We start from the raw sequence: 22,648 nt of genomic DNA, 5'->3' as shown, positions 1-22,648 counted from the left end.
TTTCTCCAGAGGATGCGCTTTCATTATTTTCAACAAAGCTAGATGCAGCATTATCCAGACAGAAAAATGAGATTGTTTCCGAAATTGATCATAAGCTAAGTACTCAAGCATTTGAAAACACCAACCGTCCCCCAACCCGCACCCAGAAAGTCAAGTTTGAAGGAAATAGCAAGCAACATTCCTTCAATTCTCTCCGCCTTGACGAAATCTTCAAAACAAAATCGTTTATCGAGAGGGGTTCCTTGGAAGACGCTTTAAAGTTGCTGGGGGGGGGGGGGGGTCGGAAAAGGCCCTGAAAGAGCGTAATAAGGTAATAAGGATCGCCGACAAGTACGGGTGGGATGTCGTCGAGGAGCACATGGACGACCCTCTTACAGACAATTCAGAAGATGTCACCAAGTTGCGTCAGGCAGAATCTAGAGCCAAGGCAAAACGCAGAGACAAAGCGCGTGACAAGCAGAGGACCAGTCCGTACAGCAGAAGTAATGAGTTCGGCAATGACAAGGGAAATAGTGATCTTTTTCGTAGGCCTGGCATATCACATCCAGAAGACTCATTTAAAGGCAGATCTTCCAACAATTCCCAGAATGTTTACTCCCAGTCTGAATACTACGATGGAAAGAAGAGCGACAAGTGTTTCTATTGCAACGCTGAAGGACACTTTGCCTACCAGTGCCCAAAGAAAGCCTCAAGACTCCAGTCTAAAACAGTTAAGTACATACCTAATTTAGTAGAACGGGATTATGAATACAAAAATTTAAGCAGTTCATCAAGTACTTTTTTAGTTGGAAGTCTTAATCATAATTTAGCATTATGGAAAGATACTTTACAAGCAAATAATTTCGTTTTAAATGTTATTTCAAGCGGTTATTTAATTCCTTTCTTTGAAAATCCATCTACAGCCCAGTTAACCAATAATATATCAGCTATTAAGCATGCTTGTTTTGTTGAGACAGCGATCAAAAAGTTGCTTGATTGTGGAGCCGCAATAGAATGTAAGCATTGTATTCCTCACGTGGTTAACCCATTAACGGTATTAGTAAACGTAAAAGGTAAAGAAAGGTTAATCCTTGACCTACGCCACGTCAATCAATTCATTGAAAAAAGAAAATTTAAATTTGAAGGAGTTTCTGAAGCTATGAATTATGTAATTAAAGACGGTTTCATGATTAAATCTGATCTTACATCCGGGTATCATCATATAAGTATACACGAGGACCACAAAACTTATTTAGGTTTTTCTTGGAGATTACAAGGCGTTACAAAATATTTCGTTTTTTCCGCTTTACCCTTTGGCCTCTCCACAGCTGCTCACGTTTTTTCAAAAGTTTTACGTCCTCTGGTAAAGCATTGGCGTTCACAAGGTTCTAGAGTAGTCATGTATTTGGACGACGGTTGGGGTATGGAACACGATTTCGATTCTTGTAATGATTTGGCTAATAAGATGAAGCAAGATCTGAAATCTTCTGGTTTCTTTGTAAATAAAGATAAAAGTATTTGGCAACCCACAAAGAAGCTTATATGGTTAGGATTTGTATGGGTTTTAAACACTCATACTTTGGAGCTACCCTCGAAAAAATCCAGCGCTTTAAAAACGATATAAATTATTTACATTCTGATTCACCTACAGCCAGACAACTAGCCAAAGTTACTGGTAAAATTATTTCATTTATGCCTAGCTTAGGAAATATTTGCAGGATAATGAGCAGAACTATGCTAATGTTAATAACCACTGGCCGGTATTGGGACGAACAGATTTTGCTAACGTCGAACGCAATTTTCGAAATTAATTTTTGACACACTAATTGTGAATTATTACAATCCAAAACACTTTTTTCGAATAAATTTTTGCCAGATAAAATAGTTTACACTGATGCCAGCAGTTTTGCAGCGGCAGGTTATACAGTTGAGACATTTAAGAAAGTCGTCCACAAAATGTGGACATATGAAGAAAAACAAAAGAGTTCTACTTACAGAGAATTAAAAGCCGTTTTGATAACTTTAAACTCTTTAATGAAATATTTTCACGGTCGTTTGGTAAAAATTTATACAGACAACCAAAACGTTGTCAGGATTATTACAGCTGGGAGCATGAATGCCGAATTACAAGTTTTAGCAATAGAAATATTTAATTTGTGTGTGCAAAATAACATTTCAATAGAAGTCGACTGGGTTCCAAGAGAAGAAAACAAAATAGCCGATTTCTATTCTAAAATTTTTGATTTTGACGATTGGCAGATTTCAGATATTCATTTTAAATATTTTAACAATTTATGGGGCCCTTTTACTTGTGATGTTTTCGCCGATTTTAATAATAACAAAGTACCTATGTTTTTCTCACCCCACTGGTGCACCGGAACGGGAGGTGTTGACGCTTTTGCATACGACTGGTCTTTGTATAATTGCTGGATCGTTCCGCCTATTAGATTGATAAGTAGGTCAGTATTACATTTGTCAAAGTGTCAAGGTAAAAGTGTATTGGTTACGCCGAAATGGACATCGTCAGTTTTTTGGCCAATCATATGGTCTTTAAAAGAAAACTCGTTTCATTCATTCGTTAAAAGATTCATAGAATACAATCAGCCCAGAGGATTTTTTCAAAAAGGATCAGATCCTAATAGTATTTTCGTCGCAGATCGTTTGTCTTTTAATGTGTTAGTATTATACTTGGATTTTACTACCTAACCGGCGTAATAGTGATCAGCAAATACACCCGTTATGGGTATTGTTAGTTTTGCACCCTGTGATGGGATTTTCCGTGACGGAATAAAAATTGCAATCATTTATTTTACCCGTTATGGGTCTTCCCGTGAAGGGATATTAAAAAGAAGGATTTTCCGTGAAGGAGTAAAAATCTTATCCATATATAACCTGTTATGGGTTTTTCCCGTGAAGGGATATTGAAAGGAGGCTAATGTATTTAATTATCATTGTGCCCGTGAAGGGACATGATTTCTCGTTTTGAGATTAACAATTTACAAGCATCCCATGAAGGGTCTATATTTTATAGGTATTTTCCCTGAAATAGGGTTAAATCTTATGGACGACTTATAGTTCGAAAGACGCATTAATAGCTATAATGTTATTGGGATTTTCTTTTCAGTTTTTGTTGTAAAATAATTTTATTTTTTTTAAATACTTTTATTGTTGTTTATATTTGATAATCGTTTTGTTGAATTGAATTTTGGCTAATTAATTTTTCGTACATTTATTTATATCATTCCGGTTCTTAAGTTTTGTTGAAAATGTTTTAAATATCTTTTCAGAGATTTCAATTTTCGTATTGGAAAGATTTGCAATCAATTCAAAACCCGTCATTACGTGACTTTGCTAGTAAACTCCCTAATATAGCAGAAGCAAGCAAAAGCAAAAACACTGTGAAAAAGTACTCTTACGCTTTTAAAAGATTTAGCGTTTGGTGTTCAAATTACGATTTATGTCCACTGCCAGCTTCAGTGATAACAGTTGCAGTTTATTTATCATTTTTTATACAATCCGAAGTTTCATCTTCTGTTTTAAATGGCGCTTTTATGGAATAAAATGGGAACATGATTTAAACCTGTATAGTAATGTGTTTACAAGTGATTTTTTGTCAATAGTTCTAGAAGGTGGAGTCAGACTTTTATCAAAACCAGTTAACAAGAAAGAACCTATCACTCACGATATAATAAAGAGAGTCATAGACAAGTTTGGTTTATCTACTAATTTAGCAGACTTAAGAATTTGCTGTTTAGTCCTTTTGAGTTATGCGGGAATTTTAAGATACAGTGAACTTTCTCATTTAAAAGCTTCGAATTTACGATTTTACGATTCGCATGTCGAAATCACCATAGTATCTAGCAAAACCGACGTTTACAGACAAGGCAATGTAGTTGTGATAGCAAAAACTAACTCTGATTTATGTCCAGTTGCAATGTTAAAAAGATATTTGGAAGCAGCAAATATTTCCAATTCTTCAGATGAGTTTATTTTTAGAGCTATTTCTTTTTTAAAGTCCAGGAATAGTCATATTTTGTGTAAAGCTAACAAACCATTGTCATACACACGAGCTCGAGAGTTGTTATTAAGCACATTTTCAGAAGTAGGTTGTAAAAAAGAACAATTTGGTCTACACAGTTTAAGAAGCGGCGGTGTTTCAGAAGCTGCACATAATCGCATCCCTGAAAGATTATTACAATCACACGGTCGTTGGAAGACGGATTTGGCTAAAGACGGTTACATAAAAGAAAACCTTAAAAATAGATTGTCAGTTTCCAAAAGTTTGAATTTATAGTTAACTATTAAATGTCAATAGCACGTACAATACACATTTATACATTTATACTTTTACCTTTGTTTTGTCGAACTGCTTTGTTGCATCTCTCAATTCACATAAGTCTTTAGTTGTCTTTGAAGTAATCAGAAAAGTTTTATGTTCGGATGAGCAAGCGAAGGAGAACATAATAATATTTCTTATTTAATAAAATAATTGTATTTACTTTCTTTGCGTAATAAGAAGTAATTCGGTTCTAGACCTTTATATAATTATTTTGGCGCCTTTTTCTAATTATCGAGAAAACACCAAAGCGAGTTCTACAGTTATATTTAGATATTATTTATTACAATGTTTTTGTATGGAAGTTTATTTTTTTCTTGTTCTAATTCATATTATTTATATTTGTAGATTGTGTGATTCCAGAATTGTGTTGATAATTTGGACTTTGAAATAATTTAATACAATTTGGACTAATATATTGGATATGAATGAAACATTTTGTTGAAAAAAGTTTTATTAAAACTGCTTTGGTGCATCTCTCAATTCACATAAGTCTTTAGTTGTCTTTGAAGTAATCAGAAAAGTTTTATGTTCTGATGAGCAAGCGAAGGAGAACATAACCGAGTTTTCCTTAGCAACGTATAGTTAGTTTTAAGTTAACATTGAAGAACATTTAAAAAGATGTTTAGTATCACTGAGTGTAATTTTTAAGCTTGAAAGGTGGAACTAAAGGATATTTATGAGTACCATTAGTGCAGATGTGCAATTCTAATATAATTCTTAATTCAGTGTTTCCATGGTTACACAGGAACGTATCCACGATATAATATCTTGCTAAGCAACCATCGCAAATCAGATAAAATAATTTTTATGCATATCTAAGTATGTATTTTCATATAAAAGAGAGACAGCAGAGACATATTTTTTTTTCGTTTTGCATACTGTATGATAATCTAAGATTCTTTGCTGCTAACAACAGCCTTATGACATGTACCCTTCCCCCCTGTTTTCACAATGTTTATTTTTTTCTTTATTGTTATTTTCAAAACAAAATCAATTGAGTATGATGTGATGAAAAGACAATGTTATATAAGACTATAAGGTTTCAATTAATTTCCGTATTTTTTTCTTTGCCCCAAGATTGAATAATTTAACTTAAATAAATGGAGAATGTGTCCATTGGCATAGGGACTCAGTCGATTCCACTGCTAACATATAAAGTTATACAGAGACATATCTCAAGAACTTTAAAAGTGACGCTATTAAAATTTGAACTTAAACCAGTGGCGGATCCAGAGGGGGGGGTTCCGGGGGTCCGCACCCCCCCTTTATTTTGGCCGATCAATGGATTTGAATCGGGACATATGTTTGCACCCCCCTGCACCCCCCTTTGCCCTGGGCTAGCACCCCCCCTTTCGAAAATTCCTGCATCCGCCACTGTTAAACTGAGTTTTGTGGCAAGAATCATATATATGCATTTCATAATATTGAATTAAGACAAACTCAAGTTAGAGATCGGAAACAAAAAAATCAGCATTTTTTTCATTTGTAAAGGAGCATAACCCTAGAATAGAAAAAAGAAATCACGAAAATTCATACTGGGTCTGTGTTTTGTGGTAATAAGCAATAAGTTTCATAACATTTGGTTGAAGCAAACTAAAGTTAGAGAACGGAAACGAACAATTCATCAATTTTGCTTTTAGTACAGGGGCAAAACTTTTGAACTGGAGAAGTGGCGCCATCAACATTCAAACTCTATCTGTGTTTTGTGGTAATGAACAATGTGTATAAGTTTTATATCATTTGGTAAAGAGAAACTAATTTAAAAGTTGGAAAACCTCTGAGTTGTAAAATAAATTTTATGCAGTAAAAAGTAGTAACATTGATATTATTATTTAGAACATTGAGTAAATTGGTGCATACTGTTAACTGTGATTGTTAAATTGATCTACATATTGATATTTTTCAACTGGGGAATTATTGATGTGTAAACTTGGCTCCTGACTTTCATAAACATAAACATCCATTTTTTTAAAACCGTTTCGTTATAAAATAAATTTTATGCATTAAAAAGTAATACTATTCATATTATTATTTAGAATATTGAGTAAATTGCAATTGGCGCATACTGTACACTGTTATTGTTAAATTGATTGATATTTTTCAACTGGGACCGAGAGGATAGGGGGCGATGACTTTGGATTCTTTTACAGTTTTATTTTTAATCTTAGACAAAAGATGAATATATCATGAAAATATAGAACAATAACATATCTATCTTTGGGCAATCGGAAAATGATAGGAGTCTAGTGGTTTTAGTCATTTTGTTCAATGCATTTATTATAAATAAGAAGATGTCGTATGGTTGACAATGGGACAACTCTCCATTCAAAAGACCAAAAGGACACATAAATTAACAACCGTACGGCCTTCAACATGAGCAAAGCCCATACCGCATTGTCTGGTTATAAAAGGCCCTGAAATAACAATGTCAAACGATTCAAACGAGATAACCAACGGCCTAATCTATGCAGACAAAAATTAACCAAAAACAAATATGTAACACATAAGCAAACGATAACCACTAAATTACAGGAGTCGATTCATAAAAAAAAACTTACGACTAAGAATGATCGTAAGTATACTGAATTGTTCATGACTCACGATCAATCTTAGTCGTAAGTTTTCTTTTGTGAAACTGACTCCATGCTCCTGACTTGGGACAGGCACATACATACATGTGGCAGGTTTAACATGTTAGCGGGATCTTAAACCTCACCCTAACCTTGGACAGTGGTGTAACAGTAAAACAATAAGCACGAACTATAAAAATCAGTTAAAAAAAGGCTAAGATCAATAAAAATACAAATATTACAAATAATCGGACGTGGTCGGGTACTTGTACATTCCAAAAACAAAAAGACACTGAATCGTTTTGTTCCTTAATTAATATCTAACAGGTCCAATGTGTGCTTCTCTGAGTAAGGAAATGTCTTTTCTACATCCCTTGAGAAGATACACAAAATATAAGTTTAATATATATTGTCTATTAAATTGGAATGGAATCGATAGGGAATGTGTCAAAAAAACAATTTATTTCTTTTACAAAAATTAGTTATGTTATCCTTTTTATCGATTAACAAGTCGCACACATAGTAGCTTCTTCTTTTATTTTATATTAGAGAACAGATTCTAAGAAAGAAAAAATGAAAAGAAATAAAATAATCACAGAAAAGATAGTATTATGTTTTTTTTTAACTGAAACTTTTATCATGTTGTAATGTCAGCTTTTAGCAAGTAACAGCTGTCTGATCAGCTTATATACGAGAGCAGACGCATGGATTTTCGTTTTAAAAAAATAAGTATATGCATCTGTAATGTATCCTCGGATTTTGAAAGTCGAAGTTTGTGGAGATTATTATATAGTATCATATTTGACTTTGTATTTTTTCAAAGGTTTACAATATTTGCATACACTTAATTAAAGTTTCAAAATTATATCTAAACCTTTCAGTATTTCTTTTTAATACATATTATTTATTTAAAATATTTATAATAAATTTAATGAGTTAAGATTTTTGTTTCTTTAAAATTATTTTTAAAAAAATATTTCAAATAATTTCCTGTACAATCCATTGACAGGGGAAGTAGTCTCGGTTCTTATTTTGTTTCCAAGTGAAATCGATTTTAAATTTCCAGTTGCCATTTACGTACTATGTACACGGATAAAAAGGGTTATAATTTGGTAGTGTCTTTATTCATTTAGTGTTGTTGAATGTACAGTTTGCTGGTTATTCTTTGACAACACTGCCACTATCACTTTAATAAAATGATGCAAAATCACATGTTCCTTTCATGACTTTGCCTGACTTAAAAAAAAAACCGTTAACATGATAAAGAACGAAAATGCTTTTTTTCTTCCCGGCATCAAAGTTTTGTAACTCAATCAAGATCACTTGAGGAATTAAAATATTACGATACTCGAGCAGATTCGGAAATGCAAGTTCGTTCCAGTGCTTGGTTCACATATTATCGACGTTTCCGTAAAAACAAGGAATTTTCAGTGTAGAATTATTGAATTTTGAACATGAGCGGACGCGAGTACCACGAATTTAAAAATTATTTACTTACAACAAACACCACTGACATTGAAATATCTTCGTGTTTCTCGCGTCCGCTCATAGTTAAAACTTGCTCAAACGGATGGAAAAACTTTGGATTTTCATAAAATTTACATTTTTCATGAGAAAGAGAGAGGTATTTGATAATTTTTTCACACGGAAAAAGAAAAGTTATACTGACTTTTTGTAAGATGCGACACTTTTCTCTTTAGAAATCAAGCCATGTTTCTTGGATATTATGCATTCTAATTTCAACGAAAATAGGAGGCCAGTTGCAATAGCTTATCGTACCTTTCAAAATAGTTTCCACTGTAACTACTGGGCAAAGTTCATTATATAAAGATAATTGTAAGCAGCAAGAATATTCAGTAAACTAAGATCTACAAACACATTACCATCACCGAAGCACAATTTTGTCATGAATCCATCTGTGTCCTTTGTTTAATATGCACATAGACCAAGGTAAGGTATATTACATTGTGTTGATAAAGTTCAAGAGGTTAAGATAAATTTATGGCATAATCTCAACTTCTCTATGCGTGAATGTGAGACTATACATCGTTACTGTCCCTTAATTAGTTCAACAGTATGCTATGGCATTGGTCTATTTCAGGAACGTATATATATTATTTTTTTTCATTGTCAGTAAATAGCTCTGAATCGTTAATTTAATGGAAACTAAAATGGGCAGCATATAATTGCCTTATCATTATAAAAATAGTCAAGCTGTAGCTTGAATAACAACGAGGAATAATAATAATAAATGCAAATAGTGGATCGACACATATTTCATTTAGTTTTTTTTAAATGTTGTTCGTTTTGTTAAATGGATTGACATTAATATTTCGACAGGTCGTATTCCAACAAAGATTACACTTTTGTTCATATATGACTAAATGAATAATATATATATGAACTATAAACATTTATGTGGTTGTCTTTTGTTATTATGTTACATATTTGTATTTCATTCATATATTTGTACATAAATTAGGCCGTATTTTTTTGTTTGAATTGTTTTACATTTGTCGTTTTATGTCCTTTAATATCTGACTATATGCGATATGAGCTTTGATCATTGCTGAATGCCGTTGGATGACCTATAGTTGTTAATATATGTTTCAGTTGGTATCTTGTAAAGAGTTTTACAATTCGCAATCATACAACATATTTTTGTGATATAGATACAATGGATAAGCGTTGATTCTTGAAAACGAAACCATGAGCCCGGAGAACGAATGGTTTGTTTTTCATGAATCAACGCTTATCCATTGTATATTTAACTTAAACTATTGTGTTAATGTCTTTTCAAAATTAAAGCCTATTCTTAATTAGAAGGTATTGTAAGTGAGTGAGTTTAAATAACCATGTTATCGTGACAAACGATGTATTACAATACATCATATATCACAATTAGATGGTCTAAACAATACAAATAGAACACAATAAATCAGTCCTTAAAGATCTTCATTTATTAGGCATCTGAATATTATCTGTTTTGACAAATTGAGACGCATTTGATCTTATTTCTAATAACATTGAGAATGAAAATGGGGAATATGTCAAAGCCGGGGACAACAACTTGACAAATAACATATATATATATAGGATGTATATTAAGCATGTGTCCGAAATTTCTAACAAGAAGCCTTATTCTAGGCACATCATAATTTCTAGCATAGGAATATGCGAATAAACAGATAAAATAATAATGTATTAATTCATAAAACAAAAATGGACACGTTGAATGTAAACAATTTTGTTTCAAACATGTTGAATAGCCAACAATGATCCGATAATAAACAATCAAACTCGCTTTTATTAAACAAAATATCCACAATAAATTACAAAACAAGAAACAAAAACAGGAAAACTAGAGAATAGGGACAACAAAAGAATACAAGGATTCGAACCTAAACCGACAAGTTCTAAATCATTGAGCTCAACCATGAAACCTCGCGGCTATCAACTCATACTACATAATTGGCTATTTTGTATATATAAAGGTACAATCCCTGTGTGTCCGTTGTACCGATGTATATCATATATTCATTTATATATATAAATTAGACAATGAAATCGTAACCTATTCGTAGCCGAGAGGTTCCGTCGATATGTTGATGTTAGTAACACGTAATAGAATTCGTGGACGGGTTTGATTCCCAGTGCAGGCATATAGAAATTACAAAAATTAAAGGTAAGTTTTTAAAATAATTTCATTAGTGAACAGAAATCAGTAAATTGACCAATTCAAACTTAATGAAATTAGACACACCAAGAAAACAATAGAATATAATTTGGTGATTCCATTTCAGCGACGGATTTCGAAAGCGTTGATTCTAGAAAAAGAATCCACAGTAAATGAATAGGCTGACGTCACCACAATGGTTTAATTATATATATTCACCTCGCCAAAAGTTAAGCAACACTTGATAATTTTCCAGAATAGTTTTTTAATGAATTCATTACTAATCGAAATATCTATACATTGAACTAAATTTGTGTTTTTATAAGATAACATATAGAATGTTTTGAAAGATTTTACTGTTTTCATGATTGATTTTTTGACAATTTCTTTATGGGCAAATGGTTGTAAAATGGCAACTTAAAATACAAGATAAAAAGTTTCAACTTATACTGTTTTTTTTAAATGTGCTGTGCACTATACACACAATTCTTTTCAAAACTCGAGAGTGACTGTTTGTGAATACATTAAATTACAATTAAGATCAGATGCGAGTGTATTATCCACGCTTCCGAAAAAAATCATCCACACATCGTCTCATGCTTTGAACTAAGTGTCGTAATGTTCTCACAGATTCTTCAATCAAGGTTGCTCGTAATTCAGGTAAATTCTGCAACACTGGAATCCTGATCAACCAATCTCACCCCAGACATGCTCAATTGGATTCATATACAGTGACAGACAGGCCAAGGAATTGTGTCAATTACCTCCTGTCGCAAATATTCTGAAACAATGAGTGCTCTGTGTAGTCTAGCATTATCGTCCATGAATATCGGTCTAGTTGCAAGATTAGGATTATCAAAATTTGGTACAACGATATCCCGGAGAATGTTATCGCGATGGTTTTGACCCGTCATATTCCAATCCAAAACATAAAGGTCCATTTTGCAGTCGAATAAAAAATATCAACAAACTGCCATACCCCACCACCAAACGATGTAGTTTCAAGGATTTGCTGTTCCCTGTATGCTGTATTTGGAGGACGCTATAGGCGCATGCGCCCATTAATATGATGTAGGGAGGAATCTTCCCTCGTCAGTCCAATGGAAATCAAGCCACTTTCTCAAAGTCCAATAGACAAATTGTGGTGACCAATGATGTCGAGCTTGACGATGTCTACGAGACAGCAATGGTCTTTTGACTGGTTTACGGGCACGTAAATTGGCACAATGTAGTCTGCAGTTTACAGTTACATTTTATTGCATGAATTTGCAAGGAAGCCTTGTATGTAGGCTTATAATACCTGTTTTTAAGGTACATAGAAATAAATGTATACATAAATTCTTACCTGTCGATTAACAATAGATAAATGAAAAATATGGAAACAAAGCAGTATCAAATTTAATTTTAAAACAAAATAGAAGCAAAATCATTTAGGTGTTGCTTAACTTTTGTTGAGGTGTATATATATAATTGTAAAGGTTATATTCGATCAACGTTCACAGTTTGTTTGTCTGACTACTTTTATTGTTCATTCAGTATTATTTTATGATTTCATATACAGAGCAATTAACGATAAATCTTATTGGTACGGTACCCGCTATGATAAGGTTGAAAAAGAATTGTATCAATTTCCTCTTAACTCATTTCACACCAGGGTCATTTTTAAAAACATCTGTTGACTTTCATTTGGAATTATCATTTTACTGTCTTTCCTTTTAGGTTCTAATAAAAAATAAAACCTGGCTTATTTAACAAAAGTTACATCATGACTTATGTTAGTAAAAACGCGCACATTTTATTTCCTTTTATTATTTTTTCGAAATGTGTCTATGGTGGATATCGTTCGGCTAAATCAGATTTCAGCATGCAACACTACATATCATTTGATTTTGAGGAAATAAGTCGAATTAGAACACAAGTTTAAGTCGACGATTTTCTTTACAAATAATTATATAATTCCATAAATATGTAATCACATTCAGCTTTATTCCACAAAATTACTGAAAGGTCTCATAAATAAGGAACAATTAGCAAAAAAAAACCGAATCAAACAACAAATGGATGAAAATATATCTTGTGCTGTTTGAAATTGTCAAAAGATCTCAAACAGTAAATCACTGAGGAATATTTTGCTATAGATACTTCGATCTTTACATATATGCATATAATACTAAAATTTATGATAAAAGGGATGATTTGTCATTTCCTATCGTTAACTATCCGTTTTAGATGGTGACGTTCCCTTGTCACCATCTTACGGTGTTTATATATCTCAACTTGTACGATTCGCTCGTGTATGTAACAATGTTTTAGATTTTAACGAGAGAAATTTATGTATTACTGAAAAATATTACACCAGGGTTTTCGATATCACAAACTAGTCAAAACATTTACTAAATTTTATCATCGGTATAAAGACATTATTCGTAAATATAGCTCAACATGCAGACTTCTAATACGTTCAGGTATTTCACATCCAATTTTTTATGGTAATATTCTTTATAAAGCACAAAGGTGTCAGTATTCACCTCAGAAACTTACAAAACCTTTGAATAGACTTATTAAGAAGGGATATAATTACGATACTGTTGTCAAGTCATTAAAGATTGCATATTTTGGCGTTAATATTGAGTCACTGATAAGGTCTTTGCATCGGAACTAAACACATTTATTCTAAAAACAGTTGTTGGCATGACACGGGTTATGTTCTTCACATATATGTTATGATGGTATGATACTAAACCCCTAACGGGAAGGATTGTGCCTGATGTTCATATGATGAAATCATAATCTTTCAGTCAGTTTAATTGAAGTCTGGAGCTGGCATGTCAGTTAACTGCTAGTAGTCTGTTGTTATTTATGTATTATTGTCATTTTGTTTATTTTCTTTGGTTACATCTTCTGACATCAGACTCAGATTTCTCTTGAACTGAATTTTAATGTGCGTATTGTTATGCGTTTACTTTACTACATTGGTTAGAGGTATAGGGGGAGGGTTGAGATCTCACAAACATGTTTAACCCCGCCGCATTTTTGCGCCTGTCCCAAGTCAGGAGCCTCTGGCCTTTGTTAGTCTTGTATTATTTTAATTTTAGTTTCTTCTGTACAATTTGGAAATTAGTATGGCGTTCATTATCACTGGACTAGTATATATTTGTTTAGGGGCCAGCTGAAGGACGCCTCCGGGTGCGGGAATTTCTCGCTACATTGAAGACCTGTTGGTGACCCTCTGCTGTTGTTTTTTATTTGGTCGGGTTGTTGTCTCTTTGACACATTCCCCATTTACATTCTCAATTTTATAGTAGACCAAAAGTATTTCATAGTAAGGAAACACATGAGTCGATTGACCGTTTCAGTAGACTATACACCTTTGTAATCTTTTTAACCTTATATTGTTTTTTCTATTGATCAGAAGACGAAAAAAACTGAAATCAACAGATAAAAAGTAATGTAACAACAACAAAAAACCATGGAAAAATTCAAAAGGAAATTCTAAAATGGCAAAACCAAATGCTCAACCAAATTTAACAGATGGAAAACAACTGTCATATTGTTGGCTTGCTACTGTTTTAAAAGAGGGACGAAAGATACCAGAGGGACAGTCAAACTCATAACTCGAAAATAAACTGGCAACGCCATGGCTAAAAAATGAAAAAGTCAAACAGACAAACAATAGTACACATGACACAACATAGAAAACCAAAGAAAGTTTTAAAACAGTTTTAGACAATCTTAACTAATTGATTGATATTGATTTGAATCTTTGATTATAAGTCTTACAGTAGAAATAACATCTCTAAGATTAAAACTGACATCCAAGGTCATTCTCACGGAAAGTAAAGAACTAGAAATGACTTTGTTTTGAAAGATTGAAGTGACATCCAAGGTCATTCTCACGGAAAGTAAGGAACTAGAAATGACTTTGTTTTGAAAGATTGAAGTGACATCCAAGGTCATTCTCACGGAAAGTAAAGAACTAGAAATGACTTTGTATTGAAAGATTGAAGTGTTTTATGGACGCTCACGACTTCTTTTGTTCTTTATTGATAGATCATGTCTATACTCTGTAGTTATGTTTTAGTATTCGTATAATTCAGTCTTATAAATAGACTGCATGAGATATCATAAAATTGTTATTGACATAATTTAAGAAAACGAAACAACAGAGGAGACACAATTTAATATCGATACGATAGATAAGGCCCGTATCGACTACTTTCTAAATAGGATTTAGAAATGTGTCATGCATATATTAACAACAGTAAAATCAAGAAGTTTTTTTCAACGAAAAAAAAAAACGTATGGGTTTGAAAGCATTATTAGAGTCCATTGTTTTCAACATTATGAGAATGACTATTTTGACAAATCTGATATAAATTGAAAGTAAATGGTCAATATCTCGTGTAAGTTAAACCTACCATGTTCTTGGATTAATTGCAAGTATGTAGAACAGAATTATTATCATTGTTAGAAACGACACATTTGTCTGTATAAACAGACGAGTTCAGTTTGCCTCATTGACAGAAAATTGAGTTGAATCGTTATATTAATTGAAGAGTGTTGTGCACAGAGTAACCTTATCAGTTTACATAATATCCAGGAAGCAATTTAATTAAAAACAAGACAACCACATGCAGCAGATAAGCGTTGTTAATGATAAAAATATGAAACTCGCGAAAGAAATCAAAACGGTTAGGTGATATTAGAGTAGTTACAACGGAAAACGGATATAAGGTATATTTACGTATTCGAAATTCACTGCAGGGCATTAAACATTAAGTAAATGATGGATGATAACTTTTCTATCGTCAATAATTTCCATATGCCAAATATCTGTAGCGTTACAGCAGAAATTCTTTTGTATTAGCAAGAAAATTGTCTACGATCTTTATTTTAAATTTTTCGAAAAACTAAGGATTTTCTTATTCCAGGCATAGATTTCCTTAGCCGAATTTGGCACAACTTTTTGGAATTTTGGATCCTCAATGCTCTTCAACTTTGTAATTGTTTGGCTTTATATATATTTTGATATGAGCGTCACTGATGAGTCTTATGTAGACGAAACGCGCGTCTGGCGTACTGAATTATAATCCTGGTACCTTTGATAACTATTTATTACAAATAATTGTATGATTTCACCAATTATTAATAGTATTTTCATTGCATTAACGGAAAGGCCCATACAGTATGGGCCAATTAACAACAACAAGTACACTGGTCAAAAAGTAAAATCACAAAAATACTGTACTCCGAGGGAAATTCATTATGAAAGTCCCTAATCACATGGCAAAATCAAATGACAAAACACATCAAACGAATAGACAACAACTGTCATATTCCTGACTTGGTACAGGCATTTTCAAATGTGGAAAATCAAAAATATCAAAAATAACAAAAAGATGATTTTTTTTTAAGTATTGAATATTTTTGTTGGTGTTTTTAGATAAACATGCACATTATAAGCTGACATATTTCGAGAAAAAAAATAGTTCATGGAGGCATATTTATCTTTGCATATTTTGATACCGCACATGCATACTGACTATGTGTGAAAATCATGATAGTAAAAATATTTTAATATATCCATCATATACTGTTTCACATGGAAGGGCAATATTTTCCGTTAATTGTTCTGGTTGACAAACGTTGCAGAACTATATATATATATTCAGTGTACTGTAATGTGTTTAAGTGCAATTTTTCATTTGACACTAAACAAAAAAATAAACATCTAGATTTTATTCGCGATTGTTTTTTACGTGATAAAGGTTTATATCTTATAAAGAATTTAATGTAAGGGTAGTGTCAGATTTAGATTTGCATACAGATACATATGTCTGATGTTGATACCGTTGATCGATGTTTTCTTTGACATATACGGTACCATTGTACTTCATTCAATGGATCTTTTACAAAATCCGTTCATATTATAGATAGAAATTGGAAAAGCAAAATGTTGATCAATTCAATTTGAAATATGCTAATGAACTCGTTATAATTTACCTGAACAAAATCTACAATATGCAGTCTTAAGAAACAATGCTAAAATCTGTTCTTCCCATCACAATATAATACCAACACCCCACATGATATAACAGTATCCTCACAATATATTGTACAGAAATTACAGAATTACGGTTACCTCAACTACACAACGACGGCATTATGATGATACCTCAATGTTTTAGTACCAATAACTGATATCCTATTCAATACATATTATAAAGTACATGTACTTTTTTCTACACACTTTAACTACGGTTATTACAGTGTTTAACGTTCGACTTTGATTTTTGATTTTTGCTACCTTCATGACGATAAGGGCAATTGCATAACAAAAATGTTCACTACATAACAAATTTAGATCAATAGTTATGTAATTGACCGTTATGTAGTGGACATATGCAGTCTCTGATTTAAAGCATATTAATATAAATCTACCTTGTATTTTCTATTTTAATAGTTGCAAATTGTAAGATTTTTGTAACTATATCTATTTTGATACGAAATTTGGTATTTTTGGAGTTGGAATATGCAGCTTGGGTTCATTTTAGAGCTTTGAGTACGATTTCCAAGAAAACCCGCAGACCTTATTGTTCGTATGTAAGTAGGTAAACCTTCGTTGCACTATGCAGGATACCAAAATTTAAATGATGATAAAACTGTATTTTCCTCACAAGTCATATTTACAAAAATATTGACGATTTTTTTTTAAATGAACCATATAATATAATATATACACATCTGGAGTACCAAATGCCAATCCAGGTATCACTGATGAGTTTTCGTATACTTATGTTATAGGTTCTGTTGTTGCTGGAGTTGTAGGAACTAAAATGCCACGGTATTGTTTGTTTGGTGATACTGTAAATGTGGCTTCAAGAATGGAATCAACAAGTAAACGTGAGTTTTACATACTGTAAACTAAGTGTTAAGATTATGTTGTAAATATGGAATTATAAAATAAATGTGTTAGCCGATTTATGTCCATCTAATAGTTTTATACATCCAAAATGTTGGGGTTTATATGCATGTACTCTTGTTTTATCGTTTGTTCATTTCGGGGTGGGGTTTTTTTTTGCCTTTGCTTCGACAGGGTTTTTTTCGACAAAAGAGTCAGAGTGACCCATTGTCATCATTCTTCTCTGTTCTAAAACGTACTCATCAACAGAACTAAGATGGGGGGGGGGGGGGGGGGGGGGGGGAGTTGAAACGCAGTTTAATTGTATCTACTTTTTTACGTTTATATGTACGAATATAGAAGATTATCATTACCTGGAGTTCTGAAAGACTTATGCCGATACTTTGTACATACTTAAATTTGTAAGGATCTCGAGCAAAATCAAAGTGTTAAAGAGACATTATAATTTGTTTAAATCAAAATATATTCAAGATTTTTTTCTATATTTTTCATAAATAACTTACATATTATCATAGTGCATTTAAGGGAAATCAAAGATCAGAAAAGAAATCGACACAAGTTAATTAACTTAAATTTTAGATAGAACAAATAGTCTTTTTAACTTTTAAACCTAATATCAGACGTCGATTTCTTACACAAAGGTATACTACAGCTATATATATATAAATATCGATAGAGCAGTTGTAGACAATTGGAACCAGTTGATTAATCTTACTTTGCAATCTTTGATATTTAATCATACGCAAGGAATTAAGTCGCAAAGATAAACACCGACATATTGCGTCATTTGGAGTTCGGTATTTTTGTTATTTTATTTTTACAGAGAAGCTAATGAATACAGATTTTTACGCGAAGAACATTAAAAACATATGGCGTGTTCGACTCTTTTAAGTTTCGACTGTTGTCTTGAATAGTACACTTTTATATCGTTTGTGCTTTGTACTTTCATCGTAGATTTTCTGTAATATTTTCAGAACATTATGCACACAGATTGTGAATATGAATTAGGTGTTAAAATTGAAAAGTTCAATTGAATTTGAAATCAGGAAACCCGAAATATCATATACAAACCGATTCGGTTGAGTTTTATGTAGGTGAAATAGATTGATTGGAAGCCAATAAAACTAAAATATTGATAGGCATTTCATGTATTCATGTTTATCATTGTTTACTTCAATGATTTGATACCGTCTTTCATTCCGATACAAATATAAAAAAAATACACAATTAAGCCTACCGTGACAGAGCACAATAGTGCCGAAAGTAGTGAAAAACATCAATCAATTTATCAATTTGAATTCTCTGAGTTTCAAAACATATTTCAAAAACAGCAGATATAAGATTTGTTTTGTATCAAACAATATATACTACCGATAAAATATTTCATTATAGATTGTGAAGACAAGACAACTAAGTTAAATTTCTTTTTACATCCCTCAAGTATTCATTAATAAACTACATAGAGTTTGTAATTTATCATTTAAATTCATAAACAAGATATAAGCAGTAGACAGACGAAAACGATTATCTAAGAAAGTCCAAACAAAATTATTGAAATGATTTCAATAAAAGATTATATCATGTATATGTATATAGAGAATGTCCTATTCTTCTCGAGGAGCTTTTTTTATTCATCTGGTAAGAATTAAATGGATGGTCAATCTGTTGTTGTCCGTTATTCTAATACTAATAGAAACACAACAATCGAATAAGTTATTGTTTAATCGAACCTAGTTATAATGTATATAACACTTTTATTTTTTTATGATTCCTTTTTTTCCATAGCATGTATGATTCAAATGTCAACAAGTACAAAGACAGCATTAGAAAAGTTTCCACAACTTTTAATACGTGAACGAGGTGAAATGACAATAAAGGTAACTTTAACCAAAGGAATTAAAGTAAATGCAACCTTTCACTTTTATTTTATGTCGTAGTTAGGTCTCTTTAAATGCGTTAATTAAAAACGTGCTGAAAGTAGGATTGATAACAAATGCGGAATTTATCATATTAAATAAAGCAAGCATTTTTTTGTTATTACAGACACAATAAAACTGACTTCCATGAATTAGAACATAGGTTCACGGAATTTGGAAAGAAACATGCAGCACTTCTGCAACATGTTATTAGGATGATATGTATTACTTATAAGTTCACAAACAACCTCCAATGTGCTGCATAATGATGACAAAACTTATACACATTCACGCTCATATGTCTAAATGAAAGAGAGGACAATGACTGTTCAAAGATAGAAGAAAAAAAATCATTGCTAAAATCGAAAAAAAAACAAACACACAAACACACAAACACACAAACAACAGTCAACTTGAGACCAGGTTAATAATTTGACCATCGAACTATCTTAATTTGAGCGCAACTGATGAATTAAGGCAACAGTAGTATACCGCTGTTCGAAATTCATAGATAAATTGAGAAAAAAATAAATCTGGGTTACAAACTAAAACTGAGGGAAACACATCACATATAAGAGGAGATCTACGACACAACAGAAACACAACATTAAAATGTAACACACACAGAAACGAACTATAATATAACAATGACCATTTCCCCGACTTGGTACAGGCAATTTCAAGAAATAAATGGTGGTTGAACCTGGTTTTGTGGCATGCCAAGCCTCCTGCTTTTATGGCAATTTTAAATATAACATTAAATTAAAACATTACATGACAGGACTTGAGTCTTGTGATAACAATTCACATTAAAAGTCTGGCGTACCAAATAATAAGGCTAATACGGGGATAACTGGGTGGCGAGTTGTCTCATTGGCACTGATACCACATCTTCCTATATTTATGCAACTGTTTCTTGTTTACAGGGTAAAGGAATGATGAAAACATATTGGTTAATTGGTCATCGACATGGTAGCAGAAGTCCAGCATCAGAAAGGGTCCTCTATGAACAAGATGAAAACTGGTGCCAACTCGCACATGTATAATGATATGTTTAAAATGCATGAACGAATTAACAAATGGACGAACCAACCTACGAACCAATGAGCAAACGAATGATTGAATGTATGAATGTTTGCATGCATGAATGAATGAATAAAAAATGAATGAATAAAAAATGAATGAAATGAAATGAATGAAATGAATGAAATGAATGAAATGAATGAAATGAATGAAATGAATGAAATGAATGAATGAATGAATAAATTAATTAATTAATAATTAATAATTAATTGATTGATGACGAAAATGATTAATTACTTAATTATTGACAGATTTAATTAAAATACGATTTGTTGGATACTTGAATGAACGAATGAACAAAGAGATCATCTTTATTCTGATGAATCATAAGAAAAATTACAGATTTTTTTCTCATGTAATAATATACTGGATATAACAAATTTTGAAAGAACTGACCAATAAAGATATATATGAAACGTGTTATTTCAAGATAATACATAATTCTTTGTTCATTTCTTTATGTCTCTGTTTAATTGTTTACGTGGCAAGCGATTTCTTCGAAAAGGCTATTAATATGTGTCTCATGGTAATGGTCATTTTTGATTGTGAATCACCACTGTTTACTCGAAATTAGTGTGAGAACACCATAGATTCGCACACATTATTCATGATTCCAGTTAAACATGTGAGACGACACATGAGGAAATCTATTTGGTCGTATTTTTGATATGCAATTCTATTTTGAATCGACACAAAAAATCACTCAACAAAGGAAATGACTATGTATTGATTATTAATGAAATCCCAAAGGCGATTCCTCTTAAAATCCTTAAAATTTTAGATTATTACAACAACAACAATTTTGATGAACATGTCTAGATGGATGCGGTGCGGTCAATGCTAGGACACTAGACAGCAGATACTTGACTGGTCAAAATATTATACAATAAGCTTTATATCGCTGTTCCAGCCGGTCTAATTAGCAAGTCAAGTTAAGATAAAAAGCAGACATTGTACTAAGACTTTGTTTATTACTGCCTAAAATGCAAACTTTAAATATTTAGACATTTTCTCTACTGCGGTTGACTTGGTAGCCTTCTGCTATTTTCTGCTATTTGGTCGGGTTAATGTGTTATCTCTTTGACACATTGCCCATTTTCATTCTCAATTTTATTCAAAACTGTGTTTGACGTTATATTTGTTTATTTAACTCGCAACTGTTTGGATAATAAAACGATAAAATATGCTATAGAAGTTTATATGTTGTAGCATCCCATTGTAATATTATCCATAAATCAAAGGCGAATAAAGTTAATTACATAACAAAATACATGTGCGGGCATCGAATAGACTTCACAAAAAGGAAAGGACGGAGGAGAAACAACTAAATACAATATTCTCTGTTGATTCCTTTGCTTAAACATTTTCTTCGTCTTCGAAATACAGTGTCCTTTTTTACTTGTATAGTACCTTTTGTGTAAATACATGTCGACAAATGTAAAATATGGAGAACTTAATTGAATTTAAAGAAATGTATGAAAGAGCAGACGAGGATAATAATGTGTTTGCATAAAGAACGATATTTGCTGAATGGTAAGGAATGGAAAAATAATTATCGTTCATATGATCCAAAAGCCAAGTAAGAAAAGTGCTAAATACGACAAACTGTCAAAATCAGATTTTACCACAGATCTTCTGTCGTCTTATGAAAAAACCTGAAACTGCAACGTACAGACATACTCACATGAATTATCTAGTCTAGATCAGAACTGTACTCGGGAATAATAAAACGACTTTAACAAAAAGTGAAGAGTTTGCTCCAGATTTACTTATGTACATGTAGATCCACACCAAAACATTTTGAACACTTACCAATGAGTAGTGCCAATGAGCCCAAAAATACAATAGTAGTAAACCGATATATCTTAATCTCAATAATCGATTAAAAGAACAAAATCAAGGTAACAATTTAAGGTTGCACTTTGTAAAGACAGCTGTATCACAAAAACACGCCTCTTTTGGGGAGATCTTGAATATTCATAGAAAATTATTTGTGTTTACATACTGGTTCCCAGTTATGCTATCTGTGTTCTATCTCATGGAGACATAACTTGTGAATGGAACAAGTAAATATACATGTGCATATTGTTTACATTGACATCTGTGGTAACCCTTCATTCGAAGTATGGGTAGTTAAGAAAATAAGTGTTAGTTTAAAATCTG

The 22,648-nt window shown here is 32.1% G+C and overlaps 1 protein-coding gene across 1 annotated transcript; it reads left to right on the top strand.

The window, feature by feature from the left end:
- The first annotated feature begins 17,373 nt into the window (after window positions 1-17,373).
- LOC139501820 (soluble guanylate cyclase 89Db-like) lies at window positions 17,374-20,641 on the top strand. The gene is made up of 3 exons (XM_071291035.1): window positions 17,374-17,467; window positions 19,272-19,363; window positions 20,329-20,641. Exons 1-3 carry the CDS (start codon window positions 17,401-17,403, stop codon window positions 20,446-20,448), a joined length of 279 nt encoding a protein of 92 aa, XP_071147136.1. The 5' UTR covers window positions 17,374-17,400; the 3' UTR covers window positions 20,449-20,641.
- Window positions 20,642-22,648: the final 2,007 nt, after the last annotated feature.

The sequence above is a fragment of the Mytilus edulis genome, chromosome 13, assembly GCF_963676685.1.
Source record: "Mytilus edulis chromosome 13, xbMytEdul2.2, whole genome shotgun sequence".
NCBI classification, from domain to species: domain Eukaryota; kingdom Metazoa; phylum Mollusca; class Bivalvia; order Mytilida; family Mytilidae; genus Mytilus; species Mytilus edulis.
This window is presented reverse-complemented; position numbering and strand designations above follow the sequence as displayed.